At 32.9% G+C, this 21,215-nt stretch overlaps 2 protein-coding genes across 2 annotated transcripts; one reads left to right on the forward strand and one right to left on the reverse strand.

Moving 5' to 3' along the window:
* The first annotated feature begins 2,200 nt into the window (after positions 1-2,200).
* On the forward strand, positions 2,201-3,170 carry LOC109337637 (ethylene-responsive transcription factor 1B-like). Its single transcript, XM_019574652.1, has one exon. The coding sequence runs from the start codon at positions 2,290-2,292 to the stop codon at positions 2,938-2,940; it is 651 nt and encodes a 216-aa protein (XP_019430197.1). The 5' UTR covers positions 2,201-2,289; the 3' UTR covers positions 2,941-3,170.
* A 12,563-nt stretch (positions 3,171-15,733) lies between these two features.
* Positions 15,734-18,605, reverse strand: LOC109337638 (zinc finger BED domain-containing protein RICESLEEPER 2-like). Its single transcript, XM_019574653.1, has 6 exons — positions 18,325-18,605; positions 17,124-17,822; positions 16,766-16,939; positions 16,563-16,666; positions 16,391-16,459; positions 15,734-15,816 (listed from the first exon to the last, which is right to left on the reverse strand). The coding sequence occupies exons 1-6, from the start codon at positions 18,603-18,605 to the stop codon at positions 15,734-15,736; spliced, it is 1,410 nt and encodes a 469-aa protein (XP_019430198.1).
* Positions 18,606-21,215: the final 2,610 nt, after the last annotated feature.

Consider the following 21,215-nt stretch of genomic DNA (forward strand, 5'->3'; position numbering starts at 1 on the left):
CTGAGGTTACGGATTCGAGTCGCGAAAGGCTCCCCTGGGAGGGGAATAAAATACTGTAGAAATTATTAAGCTTAATTGGTGGCACACCCAGTATATTCATGGGCTTGTGAGGTAGCATGTCATAACTGGGGTGTTACAAAATGTAGCTTAATGGTAGCGACTCAGTGGTATAGTGACTATTTATCCCTAAGGTCACGAGTTCGAGTCGCGAAAGGCTCCCTAAGAGGGGAATAAAATATTGCATGAGGTATTTAAGTTTAATGAGTGACACATCCAGTATATTCATGAGTCATGAGTCTGAGAGGTAACATGTCATAACTGGTAGTTACACATAATTCTTTTAAGTTTGATTAGAGTTAAATAAACTAAAATTGAAGACAATATTAATTAAATTAAAATGTATATATTTAAAAATAGGTCAACTAATACTATGAAACACATATAAAAAATCTCCAAAATCTATATATATATATATATATATATATATATATATTTTGAAATTTAGTAGTTGATTTTTGTTTATGTACATAGAATCTTGATGCTTCATGATTAGACTATCGGTATATGTTTTTAATATTTTCATTGTAACATCTTATCTATGTGTATTACTTTCATTAAGAATTATTGATTCTTAATTATGAAGGGTTAATAATTATCAAGAATGTAAACTATATTTCCACTATCAATTCTCAAACTATTTTCCCTAATGATTAATAAATTAATTTTCAATAATAAGTTTGATATTATGCATTTTATCTTGAAATTATTAGTGGTAAATATAGCTTTGACTTATGAGTAAAATTGATGTCCCATATATTTATACACAACTTTACAATGTCAAAAAATAATTCTATAAGGTGAGCTTAAATTTTTTGCACTATTATATTATTTAACAGATTGAGATATAGATATGCTTTAAGCCAATATATATGAGTTTATTTTCACTTTATATTTCAACATTCTTAAAGAAGAAGGTGTATCATAGGATATGATGCATGTCATCCACCAAAATTATTTTTATTAGTTGTTGGTTCCAACTCATTGGTTTAAGACTATCTATAAATCATTATAGATAGACATATCATTAATCAATTATTTTTTCTGACATCAACCATTTAGGAATAGTTAGGGATATAAATAAACCAAGCCTAGTGTAGTATATTAAAGTTTGAACTTGACTTGTAAAAATGAAGGTACTTTGAGGTTAACTTGTTTAGTTAAATGAGCCAAATATAAAGCTTGAACCAAGTTTGTTTAAAAACTCTAAGGTTTGTGAGCTTGATACATTTAACCCATTGAAAATTTAGCTACGTTTCTTTATCAAGTTTCTCTTTAAATTATTCTTGTCTTTATTAATATTTAACATTGTTATACTAAACTAGACGATAAAAACATATAAGAAAAAAATATAATTCCATATTCATAAATCATAAATATTTTCCATAACTCACACATTGCATCATAATCTAATTTATACAAAATATAAATATAGTAATATAATGATATATATTATTACTGTACTAACTATTAATGTAACCTTTATAAATTTTGAATTCCACTCATTTTAGCTCCAAGCTCAAGTTTATTTGATTAGACAAATAAACAAGCTTCATCAATCATTTAGGGTGTCTATATGGAATATCTCACCAACAATTTGACGCATTTGCACCTAGAAATGATAAAATACAAAAATAAAATATTTTAATGGTATTTATTGTGCTTTTATATTTTCTGTTTATAACTACAAAAATGTTTCTATTAATTTTATTTTACTTAAATATATAATGTGATTTTTAACTCAGTGAAAAAATAATAATGTTATTTTCACAATGAAATTATGATAACTTCAAGTTATTATTTATTTTTTAAACATGTTTTTTAATATGAAGATAAACATAAAAGATAAAAAGCAAAAATAAAAAATAAAAAACTTTGATTTATTACAAGAGAACTAGAGAAATTCTTACATTTGGATTATTCAATTAACTACTAAAATAATTCATGATTCTACATTATAAATCGTTTTGAGGTTGACTTCAAATGATGAGAGTCATCTCAGCATGTCATCACCATTTTCTTCCTTTCATGTGTTTCATCTCTTTTCATCCAAATATTTTTATCCCATTTGCTTTAGCGGCGGCTTTTACCATTTTACTTTAGTCACGAAACTGGTATGTTATATATAAGCGAGTTTGTTGTAAGAGCGACTTAAAATAAACAGAGCAACTTTCTGTTTCTGTTTTCTTCACATTATTAGCCACTCATTTTGAACTCCTTCACACTTCTAAAATGGATTCCTCTTCCATTTTCTACTCATCAAACTCTGACTTCTCCCCTGAATCCTCTTGCTTCAGCTCACCAGAGTTGTTCTCGTTGAATTTCCAGAATGATTACCTTCCATTCAACGAGAACGACTCTGAAGAGATGCTTCTCTATGGCATGATTGCCAACATTCCCCAGGAACCCTTTGACACCACCAAGGTGGTGAAAGAAGAGGAGGTGAGTTCCCGGGGAAGTGGCGATCACACCAGGAAGGAGAAGTCGTATCGAGGTGTCAGGAGAAGGCCATGGGGAAAGTTTGCGGCCGAGATAAGAGACTCAACTAGGCATGGAATAAGGGTTTGGTTAGGGACATTTGATAGTGCAGAAGCAGCAGCTTTAGCTTATGATCAAGCAGCTTTTACCATGAGGGGTTCTGCTGCTATACTCAATTTCCCTATTGAGACTGTTAAGGAATCACTTAGGGAAATGAATTATGGGTCTGAAGATGGGTGCTCCCCTGTTATTGCTCTTAAGAGGAAGCACTCATTGAGAAGGAAAATGGGTGTCAAGAAGAATATAGATAGTAGGATAAACAATGCTGTGGTGTTTGAAGATCTAGGTGCTGATTATTTAGAACAATTGTTGATGTCCTCTGATGAAATTCCTAATCCTTGTTGAATCATCACTTCATCAAGAACAACATATCCAAACCACAATTTTAAGCCAAGCTCTATATGTTAGTGATAATTAGTTCTTTGTTTTTTCAATCTATTATCCTTAGTTCTTTTGTTCTTGATTTTTTGATCCCACTTTTTTTATGCCAACAAGGCCTTTGTGCTGTTTGAATTATCAAAGTTGGAGATCATTTATGTGTATCTTTTCTCTCTATGTTTATATTTTCCCTACTCTACTAGGAGATTATTTTTCTTGTTTTCTACAAAGCTTAAAAGATAAGGTATGCAATTGTCTTTTTTGGGCTAAATTTATGTGTACTTGCTTGGGGTGACTTTTGATTTTGTTTTATCACACTATAAGTCACGACTCAAAGTTCTCTACATTATCAAAAAGTATAGTTCTGTTTTTATTTTTAGTTTTACGGATAAGGTATTAACTCACTATAAATAAAAGAATACAAGTATTATTATATTTATTTTTTCTTTAGTTTTTCAAGTGTTTTTCTTTCTATGGGCTAGAGAGGATTCTGAATCCAACATGCATTGTGTTCCACAAATAAAGGGCTTCTTAACCGTTTGGGTAACCTTTTGTCTTAGTGCGTAAGAAATTTAGAGATTTGGCAAACAGATTTTTATATAACATTGCATTTCAACCATCAATTCTATGCAGTATCCTATGTAAGAGATATTTCATACAAATGTTATTTAACACTTGGCAATAGTTGGCATAGATGTTCATGTAAGATATTGTATTATCGTATATGGTTGTAAGGATGATCAAGTTTTATTGTAATTTTTTTGACGTATATAAGGATATAAATTAAGTATCATCTTAATGAATGTTGTATTTATAAATTCAAATAGTTGAACTTTTCTTATCATGCTTAGAGCAAGAAGAAGAGATCTTGCTTTATTTAGGTGGAAAATTAATTGTAGGAAGATGGCAAATTACATTATAGGAAGTTCTAAAGTTATTTGACCGTAAGTAGGTGTAAGACTAAAGTGAAAAATCTCCTATTATCATTATGCCCTCTTTAGTTGAGGGAAGAAAATAGAACGAGAGAAGAGATAAAATGATGATAAAGAGGGTAGATTTTGATAGTTGTTTGGTATAAGAGAAAGAGAAGAGAAAAAAAAGTGATATTTGTTGTATAAACTATAATACCCTTATCATATTAGCTTTAACACTAAATTATAATTTAAAAATAATTTTATTGTTAAAACTAATAAATACATATTTTTAAAATTATTTTGAAATTTAATTAAAACAATAGTTATACATTAAATACTATTTTTAGAAACATATGCAAAATTAAGTGTTTTTTCATTTTTATGTGTTATTATAATTTTTTGAAAATGATGACAAAATTGTTATTTCTTCTCTCTTCCCTCCTCTTCTCTTCAACTAAACAAGAAAGAAATTGAAACTCTCTTCTTATTCTCCCTCATCTCATCTTCTTTCCACTCAAAATTACATATACCAAAGGAAGACTTAGTGTTTCAGTTTGTATATCAAACTAATCAAAACATATCATTTAATAAAAATAAATTAATATTTTATATGATTTGATATAATTATTAGACAGTGATATAAAGACACAGTCTTTCTAAAACTCACCAAGGACCCATTAATGTTCCAATGATGGAGCAAGATCTGGTCCACCATAAGTATATAGATCACTTGTTATAAGAGTTATTCTAATTTTCTGTCCCACTAACTAAAAATTGGTATATAAATAAATAGAAATTTTTTAAAAACAAAATATTAAATTTTTATATTACTTTCTCAAAACTGATTGAACTGGGATATGGTTTGGGATAAGGATGACAAAAAAATCTGACTCGTGGGTACTCATGAAAATACCTACAACGGGTATCCACAATAATAGCTTATGGGCGGGAGTGAGTTTTGTGATACCCGCCCCACGGGTACACACAAATTTATATATTTAGTTTTTAGATAAACTTTTATATATATTTATTATTATTTTAAGATTATATATCATCATAATTAAGATTAAAAACTCGTTGGGAACCCACAAATACTCGCTACCCACGTGGGTACTCACAAATATTGCGAGTTTGGGTACGGAAAAGCACTACCCGCACTTATTGTCATCTCTAGTTTGGGATAGAGTGTGTGATAGAAGTTCTTTGTCCCCACAATAATAAAGGCAACATTGTGATTTTTAACGTGGGACATGCTTCTTTTTTTATAAATGTGGAAAATGATAAAATTAGTTATCAAACTTTTATGTTAAAAAACAAGTGGCGTGCTTACTTTGGGTTGGGATGGATGAGAAAAAAGAAAAGAAAAAAAAGGAAATCTTCATCTATGAAATGAAAATATGAACCATAATAAATGGATCAAATACCACATCTTTGCTCAAAGGTCTAAACTTTAAATCATTAGATCATCTCCAATGGAGAAATTTTTTTTCTATTTTTATTTAGATTCCACACATTATTTTATATTTTATTATAACTCTATATAAAATAAGAATAATATTTATTTTTTCTCCTTGACAAATAATCATTTTATTCTTATTTGGATCTCACAACCTATCATACACTTTTATATTTTACAATGTGATACACTCAATTTATCTATGGGCAAGGAGATCATATATCAAGACTAGGGTGGCACAAATAATAATAAATAGTAATACAATAACAATGGTCTAATATTATTTTAAAGTCCATCCGAATTTATTTTAATTATATTAGATATAGAAATATATCCTCAACCACTTCATTAGGAATAATTTAGTCCAAATATATTATTTTATATTGATACTCAACATATTTAATTATTGTCTTATTCCAATGAATTAGTACATTTGTCCAATGAGCTGAGAACAGCCAAAATAGAGTAAATAATTAAAAAAAAAATAGTTAATAGTTAATACTAGTTCATAAAAGAGTAAATACAAGGGTATAAAATTTGCAAGAGCTATATCAAAAATTCTCTTCACTCATACCTTTGACAAAGCATATAAGTTACAGTTAAGAAACCTGATGATGATACTTCACTGTCTATTCATATTCTTTTATGCTTATGCATGTTGAATGAATATTTCTGAGATGGGGATAAGCTTGATGGGTGCATCCATTGACATTGTAACCCTTTATATGATTTTAGTTACTCAAACTCCACGAAGTTTCCTCATAGCCAACAGATTAGATTTTTCCAACTTCAGACCAAAAATACTAGAGAAAAAGGTGAGATTGGCTTACTTGAGCCACAAACAAAATTAATTAAGATAATGTCAATTTGGTTCACTTTAAATAAGGTGGGGGCTTTAAATGGATTTGCTTAAAGAGCTATCCCATCATATCTTACATATTCGAGACTCAAATAAAATTGTTTATCTACATACCAACATTACTAATAATACTTTAATAGGGAAGATAATGAAAACCGAACATGTGAGTACTCGTCTGAATCCAACCTAAATTATGAGAGAAATCTAATGTGTCTGGGTTCGGATTTTACCTTAGTTCAACTTCTAGATTTGGGTTTGGTATAGTTGATACCCTACTCTGAACTTGCCCCGAACTCGATTAATATATGTAAAATAGTAAAATTAGACATAAATGCATATATAAAACATATATATATATATATATATATATATATATATATATATATGTATGTTTTATATATGCATTTATGTCTAATTTTACTATTTTACATATATTAATCGAGTTCGGGGCAAGTTCAGAGTAGGGTATCAACTATACCAAACCCAAATCTAGAAGTTGAACTAAGGTAAAATCCGAACCCAGACACATTAGATTTCTCTCATAATTTAGGTTGGATTCAGACGAGTACTCACATGTTCGGTTTTCATTATCTTCCCTATTAAAGTATTATTAGTAATGTTGGTATGTAGATAAACAATTTTATTTGAGTCTCGAATATGTAAGATATGATGGGATAGCTCTTTAAGCAAATCCATTTAAAGCCCCCACCTTATTTAAAGTGAACCAAATTGACATTATCTTAATTAATTTTGTTTGTGGCTCAAGTAAGCCAATCTCACCTTTTTCTCTAGTATTTTTGGTCTGAAGTTGGAAAAATCTAATCTGTTGGCTATGAGGAAACTTCGTGGAGTTTGAGTAACTAAAATCATATAAAGGGTTACAATGTCAATGGATGCACCCATCAAGCTTATCCCCATCTCAGAAATATTCATTCAACATGCATAAGCATAAAAGAATATGAATAGACAGTGAAGTATCATCATCAGGTTTCTTAACTGTAACTTATATGCTTTGTCAAAGGTATGAGTGAAGAGAATTTTTGATATAGCTCTTGCAAATTTTATACCCTTGTATTTACTCTTTTATGAACTAGTATTAACTATTAACTATTTTTTTTTTAATTATTTACTCTATTTTGGCTGTTCTCAGCTCATTGGACAAATGTACTAATTCATTGGAATAAGACAATAATTAAATATGTTGAGTATCAATATAAAATAATATATTTGGACTAAATTATTCCTAATGAAGTGGTTGAGGATATATTTCTATATCTAATATAATTAAAATAAATTCGGATGGACTTTAAAATAATATTAGACCATTGTTATTGTATTACTATTTATTATTATTTGTGCCACCCTAGTCTTGATATATGATCTCCTTGCCCATAGATAAATTGAGTGTATCACCCTCAAACTTAAATACTCGATATAATATTTTATTCCTGAAAGGGACCTCCATCTGTTAAATTGTGATTATGAGAAGAAGAGAGGAAGAATTGAACAGATAATTACTCAAGGAAATACATCTTGAAAGCTTTGTTTTTGGTTATTTTGAAACTTTCCTTTTTGGGTAATTTTTGGTTGTTAATTCTGTTTTTCGGTTTGGCAGTTTTTCCTCTTTTAGAAAGTTTCTGTTTTCTTCTTCTTTTCTGTTTTAGAATCAGTGTGTATATAAACTGGTTCTGTCTTGGTGTAATTCATCAATTAAAAGTGAGTTCAATAAAGCATATGAGGTATATTCATTGAATGGTGATTAGTTCTTCTTCTACTTTCTTTCTTCTCTCACAAATCTCATTACCATTGCAACTTCTCTGATTTCTTTTGCTTCTTCTTACTGTCTACTGCAACTATGGGCATGCCATCTTTTTAAGATGGTATCAGAGCATAAAGCTCTGCTGCGACTCTATCACCTGAATATTTGTGCATAATCTCATCTTGATTATAAGCCTTTCCTTTCACGAAAAATTCTTGATGGCTACTAGTGTCTTAAGTATCCATCAAGCCCTTACTTCATACACCCTAATGAGAACCCTGGATCAGCTCTCGTATCAGTTCCTCTAAAAGGAGGAAACTACCATTCTTGGTCAAAGGCTATGGCTATGGCCCTGAAAACCAAGAATAAGCTTCAATTCATAGATGGTGAATTGCCAAAACCTCTTAATGATGATCCCTTGTTTGCTACTTGGGATAGATGCAACACATTGGTTCTGTCATGGATCAATCAATCTCTGGATCCATCCATAGCAGAAAGTGTTCTTTGGCTAGAGACAGCATTTGAAGTGTGGAGTGATTTGAAGGAAAGATACTATCAAGGAGATATCTTTCGCATATGTGATGTTCAAGAGGATCTTTACAGATTAAGACAAGGTAATCTCTCAATTGATGCCTATTACACTCAATTGAAGCGCCTTTGGCAAGAATTGGACAATTTTAGACCCATTCCTTGCTGTATGTGTGAATTCAAATGCAAAAGCACTGTGGTTCCCATTGTGAAAGCCTACAGGGAAAATGACTATATCATAAGATTCTTGAAGGGATTGAATGAGCAATACTCAGCAGTGAGGTCCCAAATCATGCTTATGGAACCTCTCCCAGGCATCAACAAGGCATTCTCTCTACTTGTTCAGCAAGAAAGGCAATTAAACAACCCTTATGATGAATCCAGGGTGTTAACCAACAATGCAGATGAAGCATATGGCAGAGGAAGAGCTAGAGGAAGAGGATTCAGAGGGACTGCACCAGGAAGGGGAAGAAGCTATCAAGGAAGAGGAACAAAATTGTGCACATACTGCAACAAGACAGGGCATACAATAGATGTATGCTACAAGAAACATGGATATCCTCCTAGTTTCAAAACAAACAACAATGTGAACCACATTATGAGTAATGAAGATGATGGAATCAACAACAATGCTGATGCTGAACAAAATTCAGATGATCCAGGAATAATGCCATTCACTATGGACCAACAGCAAGCCATATTAGCTCTAATGAAGCAACAACAAACAAACTCTCAACCTTTGCACATCACCAATCAAATTAGCTCCAATCCAACAGGTATTTCACACACTATAAATAACTTATCAATATCAAAAGACTGGATACTTGACACTGGGGCAACAGATCATGTTTGCTACTCAATGTCAAACTTCCAATCTTTCAAAAGAATACCTCCTATCCATGTGAAACTGCCTAATGGGAGTGATGTTATTGCATACATTGCTGGAACTGTTCTTTTTTCAAATAACCTGTACCTATCCAATGTTCTTTTCATTCCTTCTTTCAAATTTAACATTATATCTGTTTCCAAGCTTACTGTGTGCCTTAACTGTGAATTGATTTTCTCAAAAGTGAAATGTGTAATTCAGGAACAGAATACCTTGAGGATGATTGGTGCAGCTGAGATTAGGGGAGGATTATACATTGTCAATAACAATAGTTTGATTAGTAATATCCCTCATGTAAATCAGTTTAATACTTACAAGAATGATGTATGGCATAAGAGGCTAGGACATTTATCTCATGCCAAATTAATGAATATGCAAAAACAGTTTCCTTTCATTCAAATAAAACCTTCTATTGATCCTTGTGAAACTTGTTTATATGCTAAACAGAAGAAACTCCCTTTTCAGCATAGCATATCTGAATCTTTAAATGCTTTTGATCTTGTTCATGTTGATATATGGGGTCCCTTATCTGTTCCTTCTTTAGGTGGTCATAGATACTTTATAACTATTGTTGATGATAAGTCAAGGCATACTTGGATTTATCTTATGAAACTTAAATCTGAAGCCTCTAGCCTGCTAAAAGGATTTGTCAACTTTGTAGAAACCCAATTCAGTATCAAAACCAAATGCATTAGGACTGATAATGGCCTTGAGTTTAAGATGACTGACTTCTATGCCTTAAAAGGAATCACACATGAAACAACTTGTGTTGAAACTCCTCAACAAAATGGGATAGTTGAGAGAAAGCATCAACATATATTAGGGGTAGCTAGATCCCTCCTTTTTCAATCCTCTCTTCCAAAATGTTTTTGGAACTTTGCTGTTAATCATGCAGTATTTTTGATTAATAGACAACCTAGCCCTTACCTAGACCAAAAATCACCATACCAAATCCTGTTCAAGCATGACCCCAACTTAATGAACATCAGAGTTTTTGGATGTTTGTGTTTTGCTGCCACTCTTACTAATCATAGGAAGAAACTTGACCCTAGATCTAGAAGATGTATCTTTCTTGGTTTTAAGGCTGGCACAAAGGGATATATAGTATTTGACACAAAGAATAGGGAAACTTTTGTGTCTAGGAATGTGATCTTTTATGAACATGTTTTCCCTTTCATTTCTGATAATACAAGTAGTGAAGACAAAAATGAATTGTCTCTGCCTACCTCTCCTTATATGCCTTGTGACCATTTTCTTGATTACCCTACTCATCATGATGACACCAGTAATGGAAACAATGCCAACAACACTGAAACATTGCAGCCTGAGGTTGAATTTGATAATGATCAAAATATTCATGCTACTGATGATAATAATTCTACTAATATTCAAGACAATGACACTGATCTTGTTAATAATGAGCCTAGCCACAGTATTAGGAGATCCACTAGAATTAAAGGGCCTCCATCTCACTTGCAAGACTATCACTGCTTACTGTCTTTGAAGGATTCTGGCACTAGTGTACAGAGGACCAAGCATCCAATCTCAGACTACATGTCTTACAGTGCTCTCTCCAACAAATTTAGACATTTTATCCTAAACATCAATGCTCACACTGAGCCTTACTCATATGAAGAGGCAATAAAACATGAGCATTGGAAGACTGCTATAGATTGTGAGCTGAAGGCTCTCAACAATAATCAAACTTGGATCCTTACCAAGCTCCCTAAAGATAAAAAGTCTATAGGATGTAAATGGATCTTCAAAGTTAAACATAATGCTGATGGAACCATAAACAAATACAAAGCTAGACTAGTTGCTAAGGGTTACAACCAAACTGCAGGTCTAGATTATTTTGAAACATTTAGCCCTGTTGTCAAAATGACAACAATTAGGACTTTACTTGCTATATGTGCTGTTAAAAACTGGCACATCCACCAAATGGATGTGAACACAGCCTTCTTACATGGTGACTTGCTGGAAGAAGTTTACATGAAGCCCCCTCTGGGTTTGTGTGTGCAAGATCCTAGCTTGGTTTGCAAGTTACAGAAATCCCTTTATGGATTAAAGCAAGCTAGAAGGCAATGGAATGCAAAGCTTACCTGCATCTTAACAAAATTCGGGTACACTCAATCCAAAGCTGACTATTCTTTATTTTCCAAATCTGTTAATAACAAATTCACTGCTATTCTTGTATATGTTGATGACTTAATGGTTGCAGGGAATAATTTGGAGGAAATCACTCAACTAAAGACATTTATGAACAAACAATTCAACATCAAGGATTTGGGAGAATTAAGGTACTTTCTTGGAATAGAGGTGGCTAGATCATCAAAGGGCATCAACATATGTCAAAGGAAATACACATTGGATCTGCTGAATGACACAGGCCTTCTTGGTTCTAAGCCCTGCTCAACACCTATGGATCCAAACACCAAACTGTTTGGGAATTGTGGTCATCCCCTAACTGACCCTTGGAATATAGAAGGTTAATTGGAAGGCTAATCTATCTCACACACACCAGGCTAGATATTTCTTATTGAGTAAGTCACCTAAGCCAATTTTTGGCAAAACCCACTGATGCACATTATGAAGCTGGATTGAGGATTGTAAAATATCTCAAGCATGACCCAGGAAGAGGGCTCTTTTATCCAACTCAGAATACAACTAAACTGACTGGTTTCAGTGACTCAGATTGGGGCACTTGTGTTGATACTAGAAGATCTATCACAGGATTTTGTTTTCTTATTGGAAATGCCTTGATCTCATGGAAAAGCAAAAGACAGAAAACTGTGTCTAGATCCTCTGCAGAAGCAGAGTATCGTGCTTTGGCTTTGGCTGGATGTGAGGCAAGATGGTTCAGTTACTTACTGCCTGATTTGCAGATTGATCATGTCACTCCCATTATGCTCTATTGTGACAATCAATCTGCTCTTCACATTGCTGCCAATCCCGTCTTCCATGAAAGAACAAAGCATATCGAAATTGATTGCCATTCAATTCGAGAAAGAGTTCAAGATGGTGAGGTTCATCTTCTTCCTATTTCTACAGAAAATCAGTTGGCAGATTGCTTGACTAAAGGTCTTCATAAAGGAGTTTTTAATCGTCTCATTAGCAAGCTTGGAATGTCTAGTATCCATGGTCCAGCTTGTGGAGGCGTGTTAAATTGTGATTATGAGAAGAAGAGAGGAAGAATTGAACAGATAATTACTCAAGGAAATACATCTTGAAAGCTTTGTTTTTGGTTATTTTGAAACTTTCCTTTTTGGGTAATTTTTGGTTGTTAATTCTGTTTTTCGGTTTGGCAGTTTTTCCTCTTTTAGAAAGTTTCTGTTTTCTTCTTCTTTTCTGTTTTAGAATCAGTGTGTATATAAACTGGTTCTGTCTTGGTGTAATTCATCAATTAAAAGTGAGTTCAATAAAGCATATGAGGTATATTCATTGAATGGTGATTAGTTCTTCTTCTACTTTCTTTCTTCTCTCACAAATCTCATTACCATTGCAACTTCTCTGATTTCTTTTGCTTCTTCTTACTGTCTACTGCAACTATGGGCATGCCATCTTTTTAAGACCATCGACGAAAGAACACATAACCTCAGGAAATTATATTCATTAAGCTGCTAATTATAAATGCAACCGAATTATATTCCATATAACATTATGAATATACTTAATGTGCTGCCCTCAAACTTAAATAACTATGCAATATTTTGTTTCCTCTTAAAGGTAGCGACACAATGAAATCAATAATTATAAGTCCATGATATTATGTGTTCGAGTTGTGAAAAGAAATATAATATTACACTAATATTTGAACTTGAGGTGACATATTCAATAAAATCTACACACTAACAGTGTAAATATTTATACACAGTCAGTGCATCATCCACCATCTATCTGTATTACTTTTATTTAAAAGTTAATGATAATTTGAAATAAAATGAGTAATAGATGATGCAGTGACAATGTAAAAATATCTTACACTGTCAAAATATATATCCTTTTCTCTATTCGTAAATATAGGACTGAAGTGTTACATTATTGATCTATCATGACACTGTTATTATTGGAACCAAAGTAAATTGGTTCACATCGTATAGAAGCACATTTCTTTTTTTTTAATCGTATAGAAGCACATTTTTTTTTGTTATCGTATAGAAGCACATTTTTTTGGTTATCGTATAGAAGCCCATTTTTTTGGTTGTCGAATAGGAGCACATTGATAAGATAAAAGAAATAGCAAACATTATAAGTTGATAAGTTGATATACTACAATTGCATTTTTATTTCTCTTCTATTTAATTAATTTCACATGTTTGCATAGTTGCGTTTACGAAACAATCTCTAATATCTAATTGTCACGAGATACATGATTATGCCCAATAAATTTCAAGGTCAAGACTTGGTAATAATAGGCCAAGACCAAGAAATACGAGTCCAAATTATAAATGCAATTATAATAAGAAGAGGTTCAAAATTATTATATGATCTAACATCATAGATAAATCTCTAATATTTATTAATAAAATTGAAAATTAAATGAGTTTATTTTAAATCATAATAGATATGTAATTGAGATCAATAGTCATGTATCGTATGTTTTGGTATTAATTTAGTCAAAAACAATTATTTAATTTTGATTAAACATGGGCTCTACTCAAATGGTGAAGTGAACCTGGCCCCCAATGTAAAAGAGAAAGACATATAGTCTTATTACTCTCATTAAACTAACGGTTAAGACAAATCAAACTTTTACATAGCAACAAGAATTAGGTGAAGTCTAAGGAGCTTTTATTATACAAATACAAATTGTTAAAGGACATTCAATTACTATTCACTACTGACTTTTCATGAGTACGTGTCATATTAGGCCAATAGGCCCTATGTCCTAACCTAACTTTTTGGTCGATGATTGAAGACTGGTTCTTGGATATAAGCAATTTTAGAGCATCTTCATTCCTGCACTCTAGTAGTATTCTTATTAAATTATGAATATTTTTCACTCATTTATCATGTGTTGCTCACATGATTTTTTCCTTTGGTCTTCAAAATTCTCATTTGAATATTTATTATTACTACCAAGATTTGCACCGACGACTGTTCCGTCTCGACTCAGGCCCCCAGTTTTGCAGTGACCGTCACCCCTCCTACTCATCGTGCCTATGTATTCTTACACAATAAATGCTTATTCTTATAAGAAAATTAGAGTCCCAAAATTAGAAAGGAGGAGATAAAAGTCATTTATCTATACTAATATAAAGGAACTGTTGAACTTTAATGAAAGAAGATGAGTTTTGAGAGAGAAGATGTATGAATGAATAACCTCAGATTCTATATTGAACAATGTATTGAATATCAACATACAACACGTAATTCAAAATGTGTATGTTCTATTTATAGCTACTCAACTAACTTGTCGAATAAGGTAGCTTAACTACTAACTAACTAACAAATTCGATAATCAATTATTCTTATCATTAATTGATTTTTATATCCTTAATTGATTAAAGAGGCTAGTAAGGAAAATTACAATTATTCAACACCCCCCTTAAATTCAAACTTGCTAGACTTTTCACTCCAATCTTTTGTGTAAGTTCTTTAAATCTTCCCTTCTTCAATGGTTTGGTAAACACACCTGCCAATTGGTTTTCTAAAGTAAAGAATTCCAACTTTATCTTCCCTTTGGTTACCTGATCTCGAATGTAGTGAAATCTAGTATCTATGTATTTGCTCCTACTATGAGCCACTAGTTTTAATGCAAGATTAATTGCAGATTTGTTATCCACCATCAGCATTATTCCATCCTCTTGTTTCAGCTTTAACTCTTCTATCAAAGCTTCCATCCATACTGCTTGGCAAGAACACATACAAGCTGATATATATTTAGCTTCACATGAGGATAAAGCTACCACATCCTACTTCTTGGAACACTAACTGATAGGGGCATCACCAAAGCAGAAGAGATAACATGTTGTGCTCTTCTTCTCTAGTTTTTCTCCATACTAATTTGTATCAAAGTAACCAACCAACTCAATGCTACTGTTTCTATAAGATGACTTAATTTAGTAGCTTCCATGAACTTACTTACCATACCAACTCCATAAGCTATTTTAGGTCTATTTCAGGTATAATGTTGCAGATGTACCTTAGTGAACCAACTATTTGTCTGTACAAGGTTTTGCCAACATTTTGTTCTGATTTAGATTGATTTGCCATACTTCCAACTTCAGCGGGTGTTGATGCAGAGTTATAGTTCTCCATTTTAAATCTTTGTAGTACATCAGAGATATATTTCTTTTGGTGCATGAATATCCCTTGCCTTGTCCTTTTGAATTCTATGCCTAGAAAGTAGGATATCTCACCAAGTAGGAATGACAACAGGGCGGATCGGGGTCGGGTTTACCCTTACCCAACCCCGAACCCGAAATGTAAAACCTGAACCTGAACCCAAACTCAATGGGGTTGAAAATAAGAATACCATCCCATTCGGGTAACCCGAACCCGACGTGTAAACCCGATAATAAATAAATATATAGATACTGACTAGTGAGCATCACTGTGTATTATACACATTTTAGCATCACTGTCACCATAAATAATGCATACTTTAGCATCACTGTCATCATATGAATTAGGCAATTAGCATATGAATTAGCATATGCTAGGTTTATCATTGTCACATAAATAATGCATATTTTCAGTACCACAACCAATAAAACACATAATTTAGTAACAATATTCACTAGATATCTCGATGAAGCAATAACAATAATTAAGTAACAATAGCATAATTCAGGAACAATAACAGTCAACAAGTCTTTTTTCATAGATGCAGTACACTAAAATATAAGTCTTCTTCAATATCTGGATGCAGCAGACATTCAGGCATCAACTACGAATTTTCAAAATGATAACTCAAACTACTATTCATCACTTCAGCTGTATTAAGATTTAAAAACCAAAATTAAATATACCCATTAAACAAATAATTTAAAACAAGTGAAATGTAAAATACCTTCATCATCAGACTCCATTTCATTTAAAACAGTAGCATATTCTTGTGCGAAACTGGAATTCAAATTTCCTAGCAATATTGAAAACAAAGAATGATAAGATAAAATATATTACATAATATAAGATATTAAATCTGATACTTGAATCAATACTTTAATAATTTAAAACTTTACCAGCCTTTTCAGCAGACCATAGCCAACTCCTAGCACACATCAAAGCCTCTAATGTAGTCCAATTAAGTCGACTACGATGAGGACTCAATATTTGAACACTTGTGCTGAATGTTGATTCAGAAGCTACATTAGAAATAGGAATAACTAACAAATCTTTTGCAATTGCTTGAAGTGTTGGATACATGACTCCATTTGTCTTCTACCAATTTAAAATGTCAAAATCCAGTGTTCTTTTTATAACATCCTCCTCCAAATAATGATCCAACTCAGTTTTAACACTTGAGCTTCTAGTTTCTCCTCTCATATCGATAAACATATCATATTCCTCCAAAGGTTCATCATTAGTAACAGTTCTGTTTAACAATGGAGAGCTTCCACTAGAATTTTTTGTTTTTTTGATAATCAGACACTAAATCATAACACAACTCTCGGATTTTCCTTATTTGTGTAAATGCATCATGGTCATACAACTTATTAAAATAGAATTCAAGTAATGCCATTTTGTATATAGGATCCAAAACTGTAGCAACTCCCATAATATCATGAATCACACTCTAATACCTTTCAAATTTAGCCATCATCTTCTCTGCCATCATTTTAATCAATTCATTAGAGGAGTTAATCCACCGAGTTATTGCTAGCTTAATATGACAAATCTTGGGAAAATATATGTTGGCAGTTGGATACTTAGTACCATAAATCTTCTCGGTTATGGAACTAAACAATTTTAGTCGCTCACAAACATCCTCTGCAAATTGCCATTGTGAACTACTTGACAAACAAGTATATTGAGTGTCACGTTGATTTAACCGATTAAATACATCCTTATACGATATGGCAACCTCGAGCATTTGGGAAGTTGATTTCCATCTAGTTGGACAATCTAAAATTAACTTTTTAGTGTAAGGAACTCGCAATTGTTTAGCAGTCTCCTCAAACTTTTCGCTCCTTTTTGGTGTAGCGTTCCAATATGCTACACTATCTCGAATCTTTTCTATCCCATCTTTCACAACTTCTAATCCATCTTCAACTATTAAATTTAGGATATATGCACAACAACGCATATGAAGTAAAGACCCATCCCTCAACAAATTTTCCAACCACAATTTATCCTTAATTTTTGGAATTATAGCATTATTTGTGCTACAATTATCTAGAGTAATAGTTGATATTTTTGTGTCAATGTTCCAATCCATAAAGCATTCAACGAGCTCATGACAAAGTATATCACTAGTGTGAGGGGCAAGAACATAAATGAACCTAAAATAACAATATTAACATTCAATAATTTTTCCATGAAAAACTGCAAATAAATTGAGTTATAAATATAATTACTCAAGATTCGACTTTGTAAAGTCCAAGAGCAATCAATATAGTGAGCTGTGACTGCCATGTAACCCCTCTTTTGATTACTTGAGGTCCACATATCTGAGGTAATGTCCACTCTCCCTTCATGACTATCCAACATCTTCATTGCATATTCTCTCTCAAAATCATACACTTTCAATATTTCCTTCTTGATGGTGTTTCGAGAAGGCACTTGAAACAATGGTTGGACGGAAGCTGAGTACCTTCTAAAACCAACATGGTCCACTATTGATAGTGGATAATCGTGCATAATAATTGCACTCGGGAGCTCCTTTTTTGTATTTTCTGCATCATAAGTTCCAACTCCTAACTCTTGCTTACCTTGTGAGTCTTTAAGCATTAGAAATGATTGTCCTTTGTTATTGCCTCTCTCATAATCTTTTTTTGAACACACAACTCCATATGGTTGTGCAAGTGCTTTGTTCCATTCTTTGAACCCCCTCCGATTTTTTTCTTACAATATTTGCACTCAGCCTTGTCTACTCCGTCCACTTTAATCTTTTCATAATGCTCCCACACCACACTTCTATGCCTCTTTGATGTAGGTTGTGTTGTTGATTCTATATTATCATCTTGTCCAATATGAGATTGTTCAGGTGTAGTATTTGAAGTGTCTTCCACATTTACTTGTTGTGAACTTCCTTGTGAAGCATGTTGGGTACCAACCACATCCATATCTGTTCTATTTACTATATACATTCTCCCTAATTGGATAAATAATAAAACAATTGGAAGAAAAAACAGATTTACACATATTAGCAAACACATATTTAATCACTTAATTCATTAAGCATTACAACATACATTAGTGTATAACACAATACGAAATTATTAAAATTCCTAATCATTGATTTTTAAATCAATCGTCACTATTCAAAATAATTTGGAACAACTTTAAGTGTGGAAGTTTATATTCAAAACAACTTTCTAATTATAATTATAATTTACCTATAAAGCTTTTAGGATAAATTTCACAACTAGATAGATATATACTTGCTTTATTTTTTACTAATATATAATCCTCATTTCATTGAGGCATTTCATCAAACAGGTTCTGGGCAGAGTTCAAATCACCTAGTTTGTCACTTTTATATAACTTCCAAGCATTTTTATTTATTTTTGTAACTTTTATTTGGGACAATTTTCATTAGATCTTTTTTTGGATGCAGGAGTAATACATTTGCAGATGAGTTTACTGATAGAAACACTTAAAGATGAACCAAAATGAGGTTAAAAATTGACATATGCGAAAGTAGTAAAAATAAAAAGAAAAAACAACACAATCTTATTAGATCTTGGAAATAAACCTTAAAGATGAACCAAAATGAGGTTAAATTTTTTCATTATATCTTGGAGATAAACCTTGGTTCTAGGCACTAAGCGAGGCTTTGATGGTTGCTGATTAAGGTTGGGTGGTTAATCATCAAGGATTAATGGAAACAAAGATTAATGAAACACAAAAGTAATGAAAGAAGATGAACACAAAAGACTCATCTTGAGGATTGCCGCTGCGCATGCCACCTTGCCGGAGAAGAGAGTGTGACTTTGGGTGTTTCAGACTTTGGGTGTTCGCAGTTTACTGTTTCACACAAGCTACTATTTGACTAATTCTATTTCTAATTTAGCACTTTAGGTATGCCTAGTATTATATCTAACAGGTTTGGGGCGGGTTCGAGGTAGGGTATTAGTTGTACCAAACCCGAACCTCAACCCAAAAATTGGGATCTGGTTTTACCCGAACCCGAATCCAGTCATAACAGATTTTCCCCGTTAAATTCGGGTTGGGTTCGGACGGGTATCCATGGGTTCAGTTTTGATTGCCATCTCTATCACCAAGGTGAGACATCTCAAACTTAGATTGCATATGTTGTTTGAAGGTTGAGATGTCATTCAAGTTTCCACTAGTTATTAACAAGTCATCAACATAAAGGCACACAATAAGGAGATCTTTTTGGCATACCCTTTCACATAGACACCATGTTCTGTGGTGCATTCTATGAAGCCAAGTTGCAGCAAGAATGCATCCATCCTCTTATTCCATGTTATTGGAGCCTGCTTAAGGCCATACAAGGCCTTATGTAATTTGTACACCAATCCTTCCTTGCCTCTTGCCCCTTGCCTCTTGCATACAAGGCCTTAGAGACTTCACCATTTGGTTTCAGTTTGGTATTGTATACCCACTTCACAATTGGAGCCTTCTTCCCTCTTGAAAATTGAACTAAGCACCAAACGTTGTTTCTTTCTATGGATCTTAGTTCTTCCTCCATAGCCTTCAACCAACGTAGTTGCTTTAAGGCATCTTATACATTCACGGGCTCCATCTCAACAAGCAGTGTCATATGCACAAAATCTCCATCAGTTGTGATTGCTGAATCAGGAAGCACCTCATAGTCACTCAACCTTGAAGGTGAATATCTATGCCTCTGAGTTGTTGGGGAATTGTATGTAATGTCGGACACATCAACTAGATTATGTACCACTGTCTCAAGCAAATCATTTCCTTCATCATCCTCAAATTGCAGCAATGTGTTTCGACTTCCAATTGGACTTTTGTGATTTAAATTCCAACACTGATCCTCATCAAATCTCAAATCCCTGCTCATTACCAGCTTATCCTTCTTAGGGTCAAAAACTCTATAGACACCAGTTGAGTGATAGCCCAAGAAAAAGAGTTTCTCATCATATCATCCAACTTTCTCCTTCTTACTTCAGGCACATGTGTGTAGCAAATGAAGCCAAAAACTTTCAGATGACTCACATTTGGCTTACTTCTTGTCTAAGCTTTCTCAGGAGTCTTGTGATTTAACATCTTAGTAGGGCATCTATTGAGTATGTACATAGCAGTAAAAGCAGCCTCACCCCAAAACATCTTAGGAAACCCTTTTGTTTCAAGCATACTCCTTGCCATGTTGAGGATTTTTCTGTTTGCCTTTATGTTGTACCATTATGTTGAGGTGTGTAGGGAGCAATGACTTCATGAATTATTCCTTCTTTGGCACACTAATCATGAAATTCAGTAGACACATATTGTAACACCCCAACCCTGATATGTGACCTCCCAGGCCCATGAATAGACTGAGTGTGTCACCTCTTAAGCTTAAATACTTCCTGTAGTATTTTATTCCCCTCCAAGGGGAGCCTTCCGTGACTCGAACTCGTGACCTCAGGGATAAATAGTCACTATACCATTGAGTCGCAAGGATATATGATCAATCTGTTCCGAAGAACTATCCATTTTAGGAATGTGTCATATCAAACACTTTCTGGGCATCCATCTCATTGATC

Source organism: Lupinus angustifolius, unplaced genomic scaffold (genome assembly GCF_001865875.1).
Source record: "Lupinus angustifolius cultivar Tanjil unplaced genomic scaffold, LupAngTanjil_v1.0 Scaffold_9_54, whole genome shotgun sequence".
In the NCBI taxonomy this organism is placed as follows: domain Eukaryota; kingdom Viridiplantae; phylum Streptophyta; class Magnoliopsida; order Fabales; family Fabaceae; genus Lupinus; species Lupinus angustifolius.